This window comes from Dreissena polymorpha, chromosome 9 (genome assembly GCF_020536995.1).
Source record: "Dreissena polymorpha isolate Duluth1 chromosome 9, UMN_Dpol_1.0, whole genome shotgun sequence".
NCBI classification, from domain to species: Eukaryota; Metazoa; Mollusca; class Bivalvia; order Myida; family Dreissenidae; genus Dreissena; species Dreissena polymorpha.
The window spans coordinates 79,967-98,426 of record NC_068363.1 but is presented as its reverse complement, the minus strand read 5'-3'; the positions used below and the strand labels follow the sequence as shown (position 1 = coordinate 98,426).

The 18,460-nt window shown below is 35.2% G+C and overlaps 1 protein-coding gene across 5 annotated transcripts in view; it reads right to left on the bottom strand.

Moving 5' to 3' along the window:
• The window catches only part of LOC127844567 (uncharacterized), an 80,593-nt gene that overhangs the window by 10,358 nt on the left and 51,775 nt on the right, over positions 1 to 18,460 (bottom strand). For 4 of the 5 annotated variants that reach the window (XM_052374921.1, XM_052374924.1, XM_052374922.1 and 1 more), the window contains 2 exons: positions 4,090 to 4,392; positions 3,044 to 3,102 (listed from right to left, as the gene is read on the bottom strand). In XM_052374921.1, coding sequence (XP_052230881.1) covers positions 3,044 to 3,102; positions 4,090 to 4,392 — 362 coding nt within the window. The remainder of the gene's footprint in view (positions 1 to 3,043; positions 3,103 to 4,089; positions 4,393 to 18,460) is intronic. The other variant, XM_052374925.1, reaches the window with a different exon arrangement.

Sequence of the window (18,460 nt, the reverse complement as noted above, 5' to 3'; positions counted from 1 at the left end):
ATACTATCAAACTTGATCCAGACAGGCCCTAAATGATATGTTATTGAATAATGTTTTAAACAGTTCTTATTGAAGTCTTCTTTAAGAAGATTCGTTAAGAATTAAGAAGGACATTTCTAATCCTTTGACAACAAAAACCCACTGTACATTAATGTAATTCGTGTATAGAAACACCAATAACCAACTAAAATATGTTTGTTGAATTAAAAATTAATGAACATAAGCTGCCAGAATCCCAAATTCAAATATTATACCTGCCTATCTGCAAACCTATTTTCAACTCCACAAGATAGTTCCAATTGAAATAATATGATCTAGATAAGATATAACGATAACAACCCATAAACATTAATGTGAGCATAAAAAATGGGTACAAATCAGAAAATATGGCAAATGTTTCTTATCAAACCTGGAAAACTTGTGTGGAATGTAGGAAACACTGGCCTTGGGTCATACATTTTCCAGAATGAATTTAACAAAAGAATATACCTTTTTGCTGCCAGGTATTGCTTCTTTTGTTTTACAGTGTAACAATGGCTAGCATCATGATCTTGAAAAGGAATAGGTTTTTTGTGTTCTTGAATTTCATATAATTTCTGAGGTAATCTTGTTACCGAATCCAAAACTCCTGGAAATTGATTTGACCTAACAGAAATGAAAACTGCCTCATCTTACATGATTCTTGTCCATCTTCCAACATGCAACTACAGAGCATAATAATTGTTGTTAAACTTACTCATTAACAATTCAAAATAAAGTTTTGAACATAAGTACAGTATAGCACACTGTAGTTCCATTATACACATCACAAAATTTAATTTTCATCAAATAATGTTGGAATCATCTTAATAGTTTAACTTTTCTTATGTTTACATCTGAGCAATGCACTGGCAAAATGGGGCTTTATGGATGTGCATAAAGTGTCTTCCCAAAACAGCCTGTACACTCACACAGGCTGATCAGGGATGACACTTTATATCTAAACTGGATTTTGACAAAGAAGAGATTTCTTTTAAATAAAAAAACATTATAACAGTGGAAAGCGTCTTCCATGATTAGCCTGTGCATTCTAGGATTACCTTTTATACAAATGCATTCAGCCCGGTTTTCCCAAAACAAGGCTCATATAATGTTTCCGACATTACACAACTCTTTGTAATTATATATATGCTTGGCTACTTAACATACATGTGCTTACTACTACTGCATGAGAACTACAAATCATTGTTTATTGACCAATGAACAATGAAAAATCTATCATAATTTCTACTAGATATTGGATGCAAACCATCTCCTTATAAAAGCCAGGCTACTTTGGAATAAGTTATATTTTTCAACAGGGTCTTAACATTGAAAATTCAAACTTGGTGAAGAGCATAACTTGTACATACCGGTAAGACATTTTATGTATTTATGTAAGATATACAGTGAAATCTGACAGTTTCAACTCTTTGACTTTGTAGAAGATAAAAGTGGAGTCCTACAAGGTCCAGGGTGCATACTTCTGTTATTGAAACACTGGAAATTTCTATAACGTTCCTCCTATTTATTGCCTTTTTTAAAGAATCTAAATATTGACATAAGCAAACTTTAAAAAAAATATTTATCACTAACAAAATGGATCATATAGTCCCTAAATATGCTAGAACTATTCAGAGAAAAAAACACCAAGACATCAGTAAGGCCCAATTGTGAAAGCAAGAGGGTCATGACGGGCCAAAAGCACTCCCCTGAGTGCAAGTGGTGAAACAAATGTTAAATGTTTGACAGGCAGATTTTATAATCCTGTGTGCATTGGTCAATATACATTATCAGAACAAAGTACAATTTGGCCTACATAGCAAAGTTTCTGCCAGTAATTTGTCTCTAAATTTCCACCATAATTGTGAAATTGAGCCTCGTTCTTAGAATACTGGACATCATGCATTTACAGCTAATCAAAGACCACATCATCCTCCCAAACTGGATTGTTGCTAAGAAGAGACCTCCTTTAAAAAAATACAATAAATGCAAAAGTGTTTACCCTAATTAGCCTGTGCCAGGCCAATCTGGGACGTCACTTTACACACATTGATTAAGCCCAGTTTTCTCACAATGAGGCAAATAATAACCAGGGTTAATTCAATAAACAATTCAAATTGTAAACAATTGTTTCCTATGTGTTAGTGAATTTGTAATGTTCTTTACTGTTTACAAAATGTTTACTAACTATATTCAATGACCTAAGCATGCTATAAAATTACACCTTTCTATGCATCTATGCCATTGAAAAATTATAAAAATTGTAAATACAAAACTTGTATGAGCCATGATGTGGAAAACTTGGCTTAATGCATGTACGTCGAGTTTTGTCCCAGATTATCAGTTGGAGTCCACACACGCTTATCAGGGATGAAACTTTGCGTTTTGTGTGAGTTTTGCAAACTCCACAGGCTAATCTGGGACAACATACAAGCGAAACGTCTTATCCCTGATTACCCTGTGCAGACTGCACAGGCTAATCTGGGATGACACTTTACGCATTAAGCTCTGTTTTCCAAGAGAATGGCTCATAAATAAAATATTGTACAACACAATGCAATTAAAGCAAGAAAATCTGGATAACAGCGGTTATAAATAACTCTTGCATCCTCTAGCATGTCTCATTGGAAACATGTGCATATAGGCAACACCATGCTGTTAGAGAAGAAAAGGCATTGTTAGAGCTAGTATATAATAGTGTTCTGGGAAAAATAAGGGTCATGCATGTGCATAAAGTATCGCCCCAGATAAGCCTGTGCAATTTGCACAGGCTAATCACCAACAAAGCTTTCTGCTTTTTATTATACTTTCCTTTAACAAAATGTCTCTTCTTAGCAAAATTCCAGTTCAGAAGGAAAGTGTTCTCCCTGATAAGCCAGGGCAGACTGCACAGGCTAATCATGGATGCCACTTTACGCACATGCATTAAACCCCCTTTTCACAGAGCGAGGCTCAGTATACAATAGTGTTCTGGGAATGGGACATCTGGTTGCTATGGCAACAATGTCGGCTCTGGAAATACCTGCAAAGAGGCAACCCTGGCTTCTGACTCCTTCAATTTCTCAAGGTCGCATGCTGAATCTACAAACACACACATTGCAAAATATATGTATAAATACCTTAAATTTCTGTAGCAATGAATACACCATAAAACTTCCACTATATTATGGACATCAAGAATGAATTGTAAAATTTCAAAGTTTATCATAACCATGCTTTAAGAAATACAATTCATTCACAAGGCTCTTACAAAATAAAATAGCACTTCTTCATAAAAATTAATGAATGGTTTGATACTTCATATGTATACATGTATGTACATTTTAAACTTCAGATAAATGCGTCGTTGATGACAGTAACACTGAACAAAGCCTGCGAAATGCTCTATTAAACTTATTGTTTTTATTTAGTAAATACACAAAGCACATTATTTATGGATGTATTTAGAGAGAATTACCCAAATAAAAAAATATGATAAAGGTAGTAAAATTATATTTATCATACCATTCCCCCCCCCCCACGCAGAATTAGATTCCTAATAAACATTATTGCATGTTTCTAAACATATAACAGTTACTTCAAATTTATTTTCCTGGCAACAAAAAACAACAAAAATGAAGATGTTCATAACTGAAACATACAGGAACACTTGACCAACAAAATACCCTCAACAAACATTGTAACATACAACACAAATATTAATGGCTTACATTCTCAATACAAACAGTACAAACATTTCCTATTTATTGTACAATATCATAAATAAATAAATACAGAGAACATTAGGTGAGTTTTAAAGATCATGGTTATCATTCAAGGCTTAGAAACAGCACGATAAATGAGCTCTGTAAAAAGGGGGTGCATGTGGATAGTGTTGTCCCAGATTAGCCTGCACAGTCTGCACAGGCTAATCTGGGACAACACTTTATGCACATGTTGAAAGGAATTCTCTCCTTAACAAAAATAACTTAGCGGAAAGTGTCATCCCTGTTTAGCCTGTGCAGACTGCAGAGGCTAATCTGGGATGACACTCTACGCACTTGCATTCAGCCCTTGCTGCATGCTCACCTGCATCATCAATGTAGATCTCCTGCTTCTTCCCATCCTCGGTCTCCAGATCGAGCCTGATCATTCCATTACCCACAACCCCCTTCTGCGGAGCATCCATCACTGGACTGTTTGTGGTGATTCGTGCTGAACGCCCAGTACTTGGACCAGACTGGTTTACAGTGGCCTCAGTGTTGTGCGCAGGCTGGTTGCGATTTCGATCCTCGCCGGTTCCCACTTGGTAGCCCTCTGCGCGCAGTTCTAAGGGTCCACCAACTGTCACTGAGTTGACGTGACGCGGGGATGAAACATTATGGGAGCGGTCTGAAAATGTTTATATTTGTTAATGCAACTTTTTAAATATACTCAAGGTATTGCCACTATCCGTGGTTCTCTTTTGTCAGGAATTTTCATGGGCGTGTAACTCACAAATGTTTAGACTACAGGGGATGTAAAAAGTCTTAAACATCTTCATTCCTTGGTGATGACATTATTATCATGCACTGCATAAACTTATTAAACATTTAAACCAAGTCATGCAAAAATGGATCTTATGCCGTATGCACCCAGCATAGCTCCAGACCAACTTGGGCAAACACCCAGTCTGGTCAGGGCTGCCCTGTCCACTAATGAGACCACAAACACTTCAAGACTTTATATGGACAGCGTAGCGTCTGATCAGACTGCTTGATTGTGAAGGTTGATCTAAGGCTACGCTGGCCTCAGATGACATTAGACCTATTTTCACATGAAGCGACTCAATTTTTGTGGACTAAATTAACTGACCAAATAACAGAGCAACCCCAAGACACCCTTCCTGTTGGCGGTAAAATCAAGATGCTAATTAATTGTAACAGACACTTTAACCAAATACAACTTTCAAAGAATTATAATTCAGTTGTTTTTTTAATTAAATAACTTATTTCTATTCAAACTTGACGTTTACATTCTCCATATCTTTTGTATCTCTTTAAATTTAAATGCATTTTAGAGACTGGACCATGAAACTTTCCCCAAGTTTGTCATAAAACACGTTTTCTATTATTTCACTTCAGTGTTCTGAAATTGTTAGCATGCATTGTGCACTGAAATGAACGACAGTTTTTAGTTGTCCAACTATGAGGTCAAATATCAATACAATTTTCAAGAAATGTCCCGATTTGGGTCAGACAAATGTTGACAGGTATGACTTATTGACTCAAACAAACACTACTGAAATTGAGGAGTTACAGTATGCTAATTTATTCATTACAAAAATCAATGAAACTTAACAAAATATTTATCTAACTTCTTACTTATAAACCATACTTTGTAAAATTCTGCTTTTACACACATGGTACTGTAGGGTTAATTGTTTTGCAGAGTGTTGTTTGCCCTTATTGGCAGTCATAACATACAATGATGATACATAGATTGATGCTAAAATTACTAATATAACAATGATGCAAACAAGTTACACACCAATAAATGAGGTTACAAACTTCCTATTTGCTATATTTAAAAGCTAAGAACAAACATGTTCTTTTTCAAACACTTATGAGTGGATTTTGGGGGTGATTTACAATGCTTTACTGTATTTTGCACTAATGTGCCTATAAAACATGATGCTCGATTTGAGATAAAGTTGATCTCTTGCACTTCCTATATAGATTACCCAGTTAAAAGAGATAAAATGAGATACGTTCTTGAAAAACTGGGTTTAATGCATGTACGTAAAGTGTCGTCCCAGATTAGCCTGTGCAGTCCACAAAGGCTAATCAGGGACGACACTTTACGATTTAATAATATTTTCGTTTAAATGAAGTCTCTTCTTAGCAAAAATCCAATTTAGGCTGAAAGTGTCGTCCCTGATTAGCCTGTGCAGACTGCACAGGCTAATCTGGGACGACACTTTAAGCACATGCATTATGCCCAGTTTCATCAGAACACGACTCAAATTAACATCAAGTTGATAACATTACAAATCCTCTAAAGCAGTGAAAATTGGTGTCTCATCATGAAAAGGAGTCAGGGCTATAGATAACAAGCGTATTTGCGTTATTATGCAATTAAAATAACCAAAAACTATATTAAATTCAAAATAAAGCGTACAAAAAACGCAAATCCAAATTTAATAACGTAATTCCAGAAAAAAACCTTGCATCACGAAAGGCAATTCTTACGAACACCGGGCGTAAGTTATAGACTGGTTATTTTCGGTACAAAAATTAATCAGATAGTTTATATGCCATCCTATGAAGAAAAGAAGGCAGTCTTTCCATTTTCAAGGTATTCAACTCAAAATGACCCGAAAACGGGAACGCATCGCTTTGAAAACTAAAAGCGATAATGTCATCAATTGTGCAGCGATTTTCAGGAACTCGGTCTTTATTCAACCCAAAAATGAATGAACTTTGATCAGAAATTCAGTAATTTGTTTGTTGTTATGTACAGGTACCTTTTTGAATTCCATTTGTATACAGTTAAAAATATATTTACAGTAACCTTAGTAGATTGTTATTATATTAATATATGTCATTCCCTAAATTACCCAATAGAGTTAACAAACTGGTGTGAAAACCCAATTAAGCTCAAAAGTAGGGGGTGAAATTTTTGCTTAAATTCTATTGAATTTACAAAAACCCAATTGTTGTCAAAAACAGGGGGTGAATTACTGTATACTTGCACTTATAAGACGCCCTCGCTGCCGCACCCCGACTTCAGACTTTATAATGGGTGGATATGAGACTGACCCGCGTGTAAGACGCGATCAAATTTTGCCGTTTTCAAATTGGCCGAAAAAATGGCCGAAACAAGAAAATCATCGATTACTAACACATTGAGAATTTTTCAAACTCGCGCTGTATACAATTAGTAATTCACGCAAGTCTGAAAAATAAAAAAATCAAACAACAAAGTAAATAATATTTGTTTATTTTATGATATATTAGTGGATTTTAATTTATTTTCAAGTATTATTCATGCAATAAAAATAATTATCACATTAACAAAATTTCTATGAATTTGCCTATTTAATCATTTGCCCTAACAATTGCAAACATATTACGTTCGTAATATCAATGCACAAGCAAAATTGATCATAGCAGTCATCTAAATTGTATTGTTTGACAGGTATTGAAAACTAAAAGGCAGATATTTTGAAAGCGTTTAGTTTTATTAGATTATGCAAATTTTATGCCCATTGTCTATCAACGATAGGTAACACCTACTTTCATAAAATTAGTCAATCGCGTGATAGTTTGATAGACTCTGAAGCGCAGATGGAAATCACGTGTCAAGAAGAAAGCCATATGCGGATAATTGCATGCGGTCCCTCTTTGCTCCCGTCGTTGTTGGCCCCTAATAAATAAGGTGTCATCGGAATTAGAAGTTCGTCTGAATAAACGTGTTTATTTAACAATTGACAGTTGCAGACTGGAAACTTATTTCAGAGGATACCCTAATTGCCAATTATGTCTTAATTAAAGACGTGGAACAAAGACGATCAGGTGATACAAACTTGTCAAGTAGCATTTGTAATCGGCAGCGTGTTTATTTAACAATTGACAGTTTCAAACTGAGAATTGATTTTGCTGTTGTTTTAAGTATGTTGGCATCGTGTCGCCGCTTACACACGTATACTATTATGGCCAATTTATATGACATTTAACGACGTCGCACCCAGACAATCAGGTGATACAAACTTTTCAAGAATAATCACGGACAATATAACGTCTTACGCCCCAAAAATAACAAAATTCAAATTAAAAATAATAGACAACAAAATCAATAACAATACATTTTATTACAAATAAATCGGTAACTGAACAAAGCGTTCCGATACATGGAACGGGCCATTACAGACTTTAGAGAAAATGCAAATGGCTGCCGCGATGATTCAAAACAACTAACAAGTGTCCAACTTGGCAAGCATAGGCCCAGTAAACTCGATATTTTTTAAAATTTTGTTTATTTTCACCAGTATCTCGCTTATTAGACGAGACCCCAACTGTAACTTATTAATTTCAGTCTTAAAAATGTGTCTTACAAGCGAAAGTATACGGTACCCAATATACCCCAAAAATTATCTATAGCCCTGAGGAGTACATACTTATTTCAGTCTATCCCTCTAATTACCATATGATGTACATGCATGTGAAAATATGTTTTCTTTTTCAATAAAATTGTACCCATCGCTCCTTATTGATGAATTATAAATGATTACTTAGTCAATTACACTGTATTATGTTAATTGGGGAAAATACTTTGAATTGCCATCATTTAATGAATTTCTAATATGCAGTTTATACTTTAACTATAACAAGCAATTTTACATAACTGATTCATTAATCTATGATTGTGCTTTTCATCATTTAAACTGTAAAGTGTTGCATGCATTTTCTTTTTTGAGGATTCTTTTGTTGTTGTATTAAAATGGAGTTAAAATGATGCAAATGAAGTTGATTATTTTGCTTAAATTGCAATTTTGTCAGTATTAATAAAACACAATAGATAAAACTGCATGTAATTGTTGAAAAAATATGATTGTTGCATGAATTGTTGAAAAAAAAACAATCTATTACATTTCACATAATAACGTGTTCATGACACCTTATCCAGATTACTTCAAACAAATGAGCCCATCATTGGGGAAAATGGGGCTTAATGCATGAACGTAAATTGTATTGTCCCAGATTAGCCTGTGCAGTCCACACAGGCTTATAAAGGACCACTTTTTCCCACTGGACTTGATTTTCTCTTAGAAGAGACTTACTTTTAACAAAAAGTTCCATAACTATAGTCTGGGAAGATACTTTAACCCTTTCGCCAATAATGAGCAAAGTGAAAATGGCTTTTACAACCAGCATAAAACCAGAACAGCCTGTGAGTAACTCGCAGTCTCTTCAGGTTTTATGCTGTTTGCAGCTCATTAGTAACTAAGGGTTGGAAATGAAGCCCTTAAAACTTGAGTTTAGTAAGAAAGGTGTTTAATTTAATGTAACTTTCTAAGGAGCTACAAATGCGTAAAAAAAAATGTATGTGGAAAGAGTTAAACACATGCATTCAGCCCAGTGTTCTCAGAGCATGGTTATTATGGGCGCTCTGCTGTGAAAATGGGGTTTAATGAATGTGCGTAAAGTGTCGTCCCAGATTAGCCTGTGCAGTCCGCACAAGCTAATCAGGGACAACACTTTCTGCTATTATGACATTGTTCCTTTAAATGCAGTCTCTTCTTAGCAAAAATCCAATTTAGGCAGAAAGTGTCGTCCCAGATTAGCCTGTGCCGACTGCACAGGCTAATGTGGGACAACATTTATGCACATGCAATCAGCCCAGTGTTCTCAGAGCATGTCTTATATGATCATTAAAAATCTGGTCTCATTTTTACCTGTAATACAGATAATTCATAATTAAATTAAAAAAATAATATTTTTGTTAAAGAAATAAATCAAGAGTATAATTTATTGATAGTCTTAGTCTGGCTTTATTGCAAAACTATGAATACAAGCCCAGAAAAGTGCATAACCAGAATATCATCAATGTGACATAAATAGCATCCTTATCCCTTTGCATGCTGGGAAATTTGTCGTCTGCTAAAAAGTTGTCTGCTAAATTAAAAAAATTAGCATTTTCTCCGATTTTTTTCCAAAGAATACTATCAGAATAGCAAACAGTTTGGATCCTGATGAGACGCCACGTTCTGTGGCGTCTCATCTGGATCCAAACTGTTTGCACAGGCCTTCAAAATTCGGTTCCCGCACTGAAAGGGTTATTTCACATCCCCAGCAGTAACAGCAACATTCACCCTGATGGTTCAAGTTGCCAGACCATGAACAAATTATGCCAGTCTGTCACTTGTTATCACATAAAGAAGTTACCGTGCACATGTTAATTATGCAAAACCAACGACAATAATGACGGCTTCTTGTAATATAGATAATGGAGAGGATTTACCTGTCAGATGTCTGCTTCCTACTATATATATATATATATATATATATATATATATATATATATATGAGCCTCAATCTGGGAAAACAGGGCTAAATGCATGTGCATAAAGTGTCATTCGAGATTAGCCTGTGAAGTCAGCACAACCTATTATCAGGCCTTTTTCTGTCTTTTTGCTGAAAAAGTACCTAGCGAAATTGGGATTTTTTCGAGTCGTGAAATCTTTCAAATTGGTAAGAATTTTTATCGACAAAGGCATTATTGGGGAAATTATTTTTCTTAATTTATCTTATTAAATCTAATGTTTTCATACATAGGTATTGCCCTTAAATGCTAAGAAAAGTATTAAAATGTTTTTTCCATGCAACAGTCATTGTCCACTGCTAGCGTAAGTATGTGTATGATACAAATACAGACTTTGGTAATGTTATGCTTGAAGTTCAAATAAAATACAATGTACATAGCTCGATATGTCATTTAGGATTATTTATGAATATTCACACTCACAGTCGAAGGACCTGCGTTCAACATATTATTATTCAAAATTCAAGTTGCCAAATGTCTGAAGTCAACCATTTTTTGAAACACACTAATGTTGAAAGTGAAACCAGTCCACATTTCTCTACCTCAGACCATCAATATCGATTCTCAACCAATTAACAATAATTAATACATACACATGATTATCACTTGTTGTATACCAAGTATATTACCTGATAATTCTGAACAATCCACCACTTCAATATTTAAAAGCAAATTCTGACCAAAAAAGCCTGAAAATGCGTCTTAAGAATTGCATAAACACAACCAGCCGCCAAATTGTCTGAATTGTCAAGGTCATGAAAATTGCATTATGGAACACTCGATACAATGACGTTTTACAGGGTTTTCCCATTGGCATACTAAAACACAGCACACAGTTATTTAAAACACATTACCTACCGGGAAACACATTTTTCGACTTCGGTCATTTCAGTCGGAAATTGGGATGTTTTTTTTTTGAGAATTGGGAAAAAATATGCATATTTCGCGTTGGGAATGAGTCCGACTTTCGGACCCGTGAGATAGGCAGAAAAAGGCCTGATTATATACAATACCCAGATTGCAAATATCATTAAGCCAACATTATTTCTTTATAAGAAAAGTGCCTGTTACTGCGGCAATTTGAATTTAGATGCCTGCTGACACAAGGAATCAACGTGTCTTGACATAATTTCATCAAATATTCAAAATGAAAATAAAACATATCCTAAAAGTCACTAAATTCCTGCATACTTCCAAAACGGGGAACACATTTGTTAATAAAATTCATTAACAATTTGATTTTTAAAATTCAAGAGATTTGGGTTTCAGCATGCATTATGGACTGAAATTAAAGACAGTGTTTAGTTGTCCTGACAATAGGTCCAATGTCCTGACAATTATAACAAGGTGTCTGATCTGGGCCTAGCAAACTATGACATATATGATTTATGGTATAAACAAACACTACAGAAATTGACCAGTTGCAGTATGTAAATTTATTCATTGCAAAAATTCAGTGGAACTTGACAAAATATTTATCTTACTATTTAACTATAATCCATACTCAAAACAAACCAGAATTTACCATTCTATAACACCTATGGTACTGTAGGATTAATTGCTTTGCACAGGGATGTTTCTTCTTAATTGCTTATACAATTGACTGATGATAATGCAAAAACTTGTTTCCAGTTGTAAAACATAATTATGCCCCCTCCACATGCTGATTGTTACATAATGCAAACAGGTTATGCAATACTTTGAGGTTACACAAGAGCTATTTGTTTCATTTCAAAGCTGAGAACAGACATGTTTTTATCAACCACTAATGAATGAATTTCTGGTGATTTACAATACAAACCCCACTCTAATTTGCAGTAATGTCTAGAAAAAATGATGATTTGAGATAAAGTTGTACTCCTGCAATTCCTATCTAGATAAGTTGTACTCCTGCAATTCCTATCTAGATTAACCAGTTATAACAGATTTAATCAACATTAAAGTTCATTACAAATCCTCCACATCCGTGAACATTGGTTTCTAATTATGAAAAGGAGTACATAAATATTTCATTCTATCACTCTTATAATTACATTATCAGGTACAAGCACATGTAATTTTGTTTTTGTTGTTTTTTAAAATAAAATTGCAAAAATGTATTGCTGCTTAAATAAGGTGATTAACTTGTGAGTTTTACTTTTTAACTAAAGTCAGTGTACAGCCAAAACAATATGCTTCTTTAACTCTTTACCACTTAGATACAAGGTACATATTTTGACACATTTGTAGACCCTTAGAAAGTTAAATTCAATTAAATACCCGTCTTTCCTGATTCAAGTTTTAAAGGCTTCATTTCCAACCCTTAGATACTGATAAGCAGCAAACAGATTCAAATCTGAACAGACTGCTAAACGTTTTTTGACGCATTTGTAGTCCCATTGAAAGTTAAATTATTATGAGCAGCAAACAGCATAAAACCTGAACAGACTGCAAGTTACTCCTTCTTTCCATCTCAGTGGGAAAGGGTTAAAATTCAGATTTTGTAAAAGCACATAATGTGTTTCCTCAGCCAGGTTCTTTTGTGGATCTATGATTCCAGTGAAACAAGCAATGCATTCAAATTTATATCCCCCCCCCCCCCTAACAAATTGTGTTTATGGGTGGGGGCAAATCCATTGATATACAGTTGTTGATAACCTATTTAAGGACATGCTGAGTTATGGTTCTTGTTCAAAGCACTTCTCCTTATTGATATGTATTAACCCATGAAGTTTCATGTTGATATATAGTTTCTGATATATAGCCCAGCACAGATTGTGACAGACAGACAGACAGACAGAGGGACAGACTGACAAACTACTGGAGAGACTTTGATTCTATATCTCTCAGCCTTAATGGCAAGGGATAAAAACAAACAGTACTAAAATAACATCAAAGTGACATAAATAACATCCTTACTTCACATCCCCAGCAGTAAAAGAACATTCACCTTAATGATTCAAGTTGCCAGACCATGAACAAATTATGCCAGTCTGTCACTTGTTATCACATAAAGGAGTTACCATGCACATGTTTATTACGCAAAACTGTAAGACAATAATGACTGCTTCTTGTAATATAGATAACAGAGAGGATCTACCTGTCAGATGTTTGCTTCCTACTTATATAAATATATATATATATATATATATATATATATATATATATATATATATATATATATATATATATATATATATATGAGCCTCAATCTGGGAAAACAGTTATTAATTTTTCTGCTTAGTGCTATCAAATATTAGCCTGTGTAGTCTGCACAGGCTAATAAGGGACGATACTTTAGGCTTTTAGGGAAATGTTTGTTTAAAGGAAATCCTTCATTTAGGAAAAAACAGTTTAATCAGAAAGTGCTGTACCTGATTAGCCTGTTCAGACTGCACAGGCTAATCTGGGAAAAAAATGAAGGCAACTGCATTAAACTCCATTTACCCATAGGGAGGCTCATGTAGTATATAGAGAGGACTACATGTCATATGTATGCTTCATACTAATATAAAATATATGAGCCGTGCTATGTGAATATGGGGCTTGATGCATGTTTGTAAAGTGTCATCCCATATTAGCCTGTGCAGTCCACACAGGCTAATAATGGACGACACTTTCCGCTTCTATGATATTTTTCTTTTCAAGAAAGTCTCTTTTTAGCAAAAATTAAGTTAAGGTGGAAAGTGTTTTCCCTGATTAGCCTGTGCATATTTTTCTTTTCAAGAAAGTCTCTTTTTAGCAAAAATTAAGTTAAGGTGGAAAGTGTTTTCCCTGATTAGCCTGTGCGGACTGCACAGGCTTTTCTGGGTTTACACTTAACGCCCATGCATTAAACCCCTTTATCATATAGCACGGCTCATATATAAAGCTATATCAACTCTTATCTCTGGGCCAGACTACAAAAAGATTGTCTGACTTTCACAGATGCCCATGGGGGAAAAAAGATTCACAAGTGAATATATAAATAGATAGAAAATAAATGATGTGTTATGATATTCATTTTTTGGTGTATTTGCTCTGTAAAATTGTGCACACACACACAACTGTGTCTAACATTTTTATTTGTGACCGTTAGCTAACAAATAATGCAGACTGAATTTTGAAAATCAGAATGCCTTAGCTACGCTAGGAACCATAACCCGTGACTGCCTGTGTGGATAACTCCAGTAAAATTTAGCAGACGACAGAATGCTTAAAGCATCTACTCTAACCACAGCATCTGCCTGTTCTCACTGGTACAGTACATAGTGTGTATTTAACAGCTTGTAAGACAACATTGGCCAGTCTAGTGTGTATCATTAAAATCTGTACATATTGGCTGCTTTCAGGGAAAACGGGGCTTAATGCATGTCAAATAAGATTAGCATGTGCACACTGATTAGCTGTATCAATGATTTGGAAAAAACAACACATCTCAACCTGTGTTTTAAGACACACTCTTTATAAATTTGAATGGATTGTGGTCATTTCAAACTTGCGATATAAAAAGCTATAACATAATTTTGACAACTGAGTTGCGTCTAAGATTATACAACAGCGAACAAATTCAGTGCCTTCAGCGCTTTGATTGTTATATATGTTTGACATGTTTCATGCAGCACAGTCAAACAGTTATTGTCATTTTAAAACGATGCACTTATAAAAATAATTGGCTGAGAATGTTTATTGTTAAGTATTGCAGCAAAATAGTTACAAAATCCTTGCAATAATACTGTAACCTTTCATAACATTTGCACTTAGACAATCCATGCAAAACCCAAAGGCCAAAATGATAACATATAAGATAACATAAACAATTTCATGACAATGTCAAAATATCAGTGTTGTTTTATCATGCTAAAAATACACAGAGATAAAGATTTCAGATAACAATCACTTTTCATAGTGAATATAATATCCAGATATAAACTATAATAAGGCCAACATTAAAAATACTTTTGTTGCCTTATGCCATCTAAATATTTGTGTTTTATAAATCGAACCATTCTGTGAGGATTAAATATGAAAAAACTTTATTTGTATTTAAGCCATTGTCTTTTTGTTGTAATAAAAAAAGTTTGTTTGGTGTTTTTTTTTTACTTTTTTACATTTTTTGGTTAGTTGGGTAGGATTTTTGCTAGTAGTATTTAACAACAGTATTCCAGTAATATCACAGCAGTCACTTAACCCTTTACCCCTTATAAACGCATTTTGACGCACTAGAAGTCCTTTAGAAAATCAAATTAAAGTTAAGTCCCTTCTTAATATATCAAAGTTTGAAAGTGACAAAAATAGGACATTTTCACTTTGCTTCTGATGGGGAAAGGGTTCACAAAAGTATTTCAGTAATATCACAACAGTCAATTAACAAACTCACACTTTTCCTGAGTTAGCTGGTTTACCAGTACTAATAGCACATACTAAGAATTGAAACAGAGTTTATCTTCAAGTTCAGCACTCTACCAACTGAGCTGGCTGTCTTGGCTAATAAAAAAACACCCTATACCTGATAGAAACGATACACCAGAGGACATTACCCCCCTCCCCTGAACAAAGCCCCCTCCCCCGAACACAGCCCCCTTCCCCTGAGCACAGCCCCCCTCTCCCCCTGAACACAGCCCCCCCCCCCATCCCCCTGAACACAGCCCCCTCCCCCTGAACACAGCCTTCCACACATTGAACACAGCCCCCCACCCCTTGAACACAGCCCCCACCTCTTGAACACAGCCCCCCTTCCCGTGAACACAGCTCTCCCTCCCCCTGATCACAGCCTTCCACCCCTTGAACACAGCCCCTCAACTCCCCCTGAACACAGCCCCCTCCCCCTGAACACAGTCTCCTCCTCCCCATGAACACAACCCTCTCCCCCTGAACACAGCCCCACCTCCCCCTGAACACAGCCCCCTCCCCGTGAACACAGCCCCACCCCTTGAACACAGCCCCTCAACTCCCACTGAACACAGCCTCCTCCCTCCTGAACACAGCCCCCACCCCCTGAACACAGCCCCCCACCCCTTGAACACAGTCCCCCCCTGGTGCAGAATGACAGACAAGACACATCAAAATGATTCATGGTTAGCTGACATTGTAATATGCTCAAGAATGTTGCTGATGAATAGTAATAAAAAATATATACTGATGAAATATGTGAATGCCACGAAAGTTGTAGGTTTAGTGTTTTCATTATGTTTTAATTGCAATAATTCTGCATTTCCAAGCCATTGGTTTCTGTGCATGCTTGTTATATCATAAGTTTCATCAAGATTAGCAAATGCATTCTTAAGAAATCAAAGTCATGGTGTTAAAATACACATAATTAAACCCTGAAACCAAATGTATAATTTGGTTTATAAAATGCCTATTGTCTTTAACAATTTTATGTTGAAATAGGCTAAATGGAATTAAGCATAGCATCAAAATGTAATTATGGAAACCATTAATAAACCATTAAATAACATTCTAGAGCATTAATGACAGAATCATGCAATTAATTATGAATACATTAAAAAAAAATCAGGTAAATAAATTAATATGTGTGTCCTCATTTTATAGGTTGAAATATTGTTCATATGATTTTGAGGTCTGTATAGTCAGTTAACAATTTCAACAAAAGGACTATTGGTCATAATTTTAAGATATTTGTTATATAATTGTAATAAGTATCAATCAAATAAAGCAATCGATTACAGGTACAATTCAACAAATCCATATGATTATCACTTTCCCTGAGCCTTTGCTTTTTTTGCAACACAACTTTTTCTGTGATAATAAACCTTTTATAACCTAAATATGTTTCAGTTTCAAAAATACACTTGGAAACAGGGCTAAATGCTTGAGGGTAAAATTAGCCTGTGCAGTCCTCAAAGGCTAATAAGGGAAGACACTTTTTGCTTTTATGGTATTTTCCTTTTAAAGGAAATCTCTTTAGCTAAAAATGCTTAGACCAAAAGTGTCTTCCCTAATAATAGCCTGTGGGGACTGCAAGACAGTCTGGGATGACACTTTATGCACAGGCATGAAGCCCTGTTTGCCATTAGCAAGGCTCATTTTAACACTTTGCATGCTGGGAAATTTGTCGTCTGCTAAAATGTTGTCTCTCTAATTTCTAAAATTAGCATTTTTTTCGATTTTTTTTTCAAATAATATTATCAGAATAGCAAACAGTTTGGATCCTGATGAGACGCCAAAGGCCTTCAAAACTCGGCTCCAGTACTGAAAGAGTTAAAGTTTGTTTACTGGCAAGTTAAAACACAAAATTGTTCATGCATCCTTCTAGAAGCAAGAAAAGAATCTAGACAATTTAACAGTTTATATTGAACATTCTTTGCAAAATTCTTAGTAAATATGTTTCCACCTGTACTATGTACCAATTGGCTTTTGGCTGATCTTGCTTAACAGGAACAATAAAAACCTGTAACCATTATTTCAGAAATAAACCTGCTTTTTCTATAGGACAATACCACAATCTTTAACTAAATTAGTGAACATACAGGACTGGTATAATGTTTATGCAATCAGTCATTTTATATTTAATACGGGGCTGTCCGGCTAACACAGTGTTTGGTTGACTGCCTTCTCACCTAGATGACCCAGGTTCAATGCCCGCTACTGGTAGCATAAAGTTTGGTTGGTGGTCACTATACCGGATAGGTTGGATTTCCTCTGGGTATTACGGCTCCCCCCCCACACACACACAAACAAGACCATATCAAACTTGCGGCTATAATTCAAACTTAGTCCCAACTTTCATGAGTCTAGTAATTCTACCCTTTCCCACTCAGAAGCAAAGTGAAAATGGCTATGTGCAAACAGCATAAAAACGCAGTCTGTTCAGGTTTTATGCTGTTTGCTGCTCATCAGTATCTATGGGTTGGAAATGAAGCCTTTAAAACTTGAATCTAGTAAGAAAGAAATTTAATTAAATGAAACTTTCTATGGGACTACACATGCATCAAAATATGTACCCAAGTGGTAAAGGGTTAGATTAACCCTTTCAGTGCTGGAACCGAATTTTAAAGGCCTTTGCAAACAGTTTGGATCCAGATGAGACGCCACAGAACGTGGCGTCTCATCAGGATCCAAACTGTTTGCTATTCTGATAGTATTCTTTGAAAAAATCTAAGAAAATGCTTATTTTAGAAATTCAGCAGAAGACATTTTAGCAGACTACAAATTTCCCAGCATGCAAAGGGTTAATTAGGTAGGAGTGCTGGGACACACAGTGACTCCGGGTCCGCACAGAATGTGGCCTCAGGTTCGGAAAAGACCTCATAAAGTATGAAATACACACACACAATATTTAATACATGAAACATGTTTGAGGCAGAGACAATGTGAAATTAAATAAAAATTACTATAATTTTATGTAAAATAATTTGATGTCCCAAAGAACAAAATAAGTTGTATCCGGGATTAA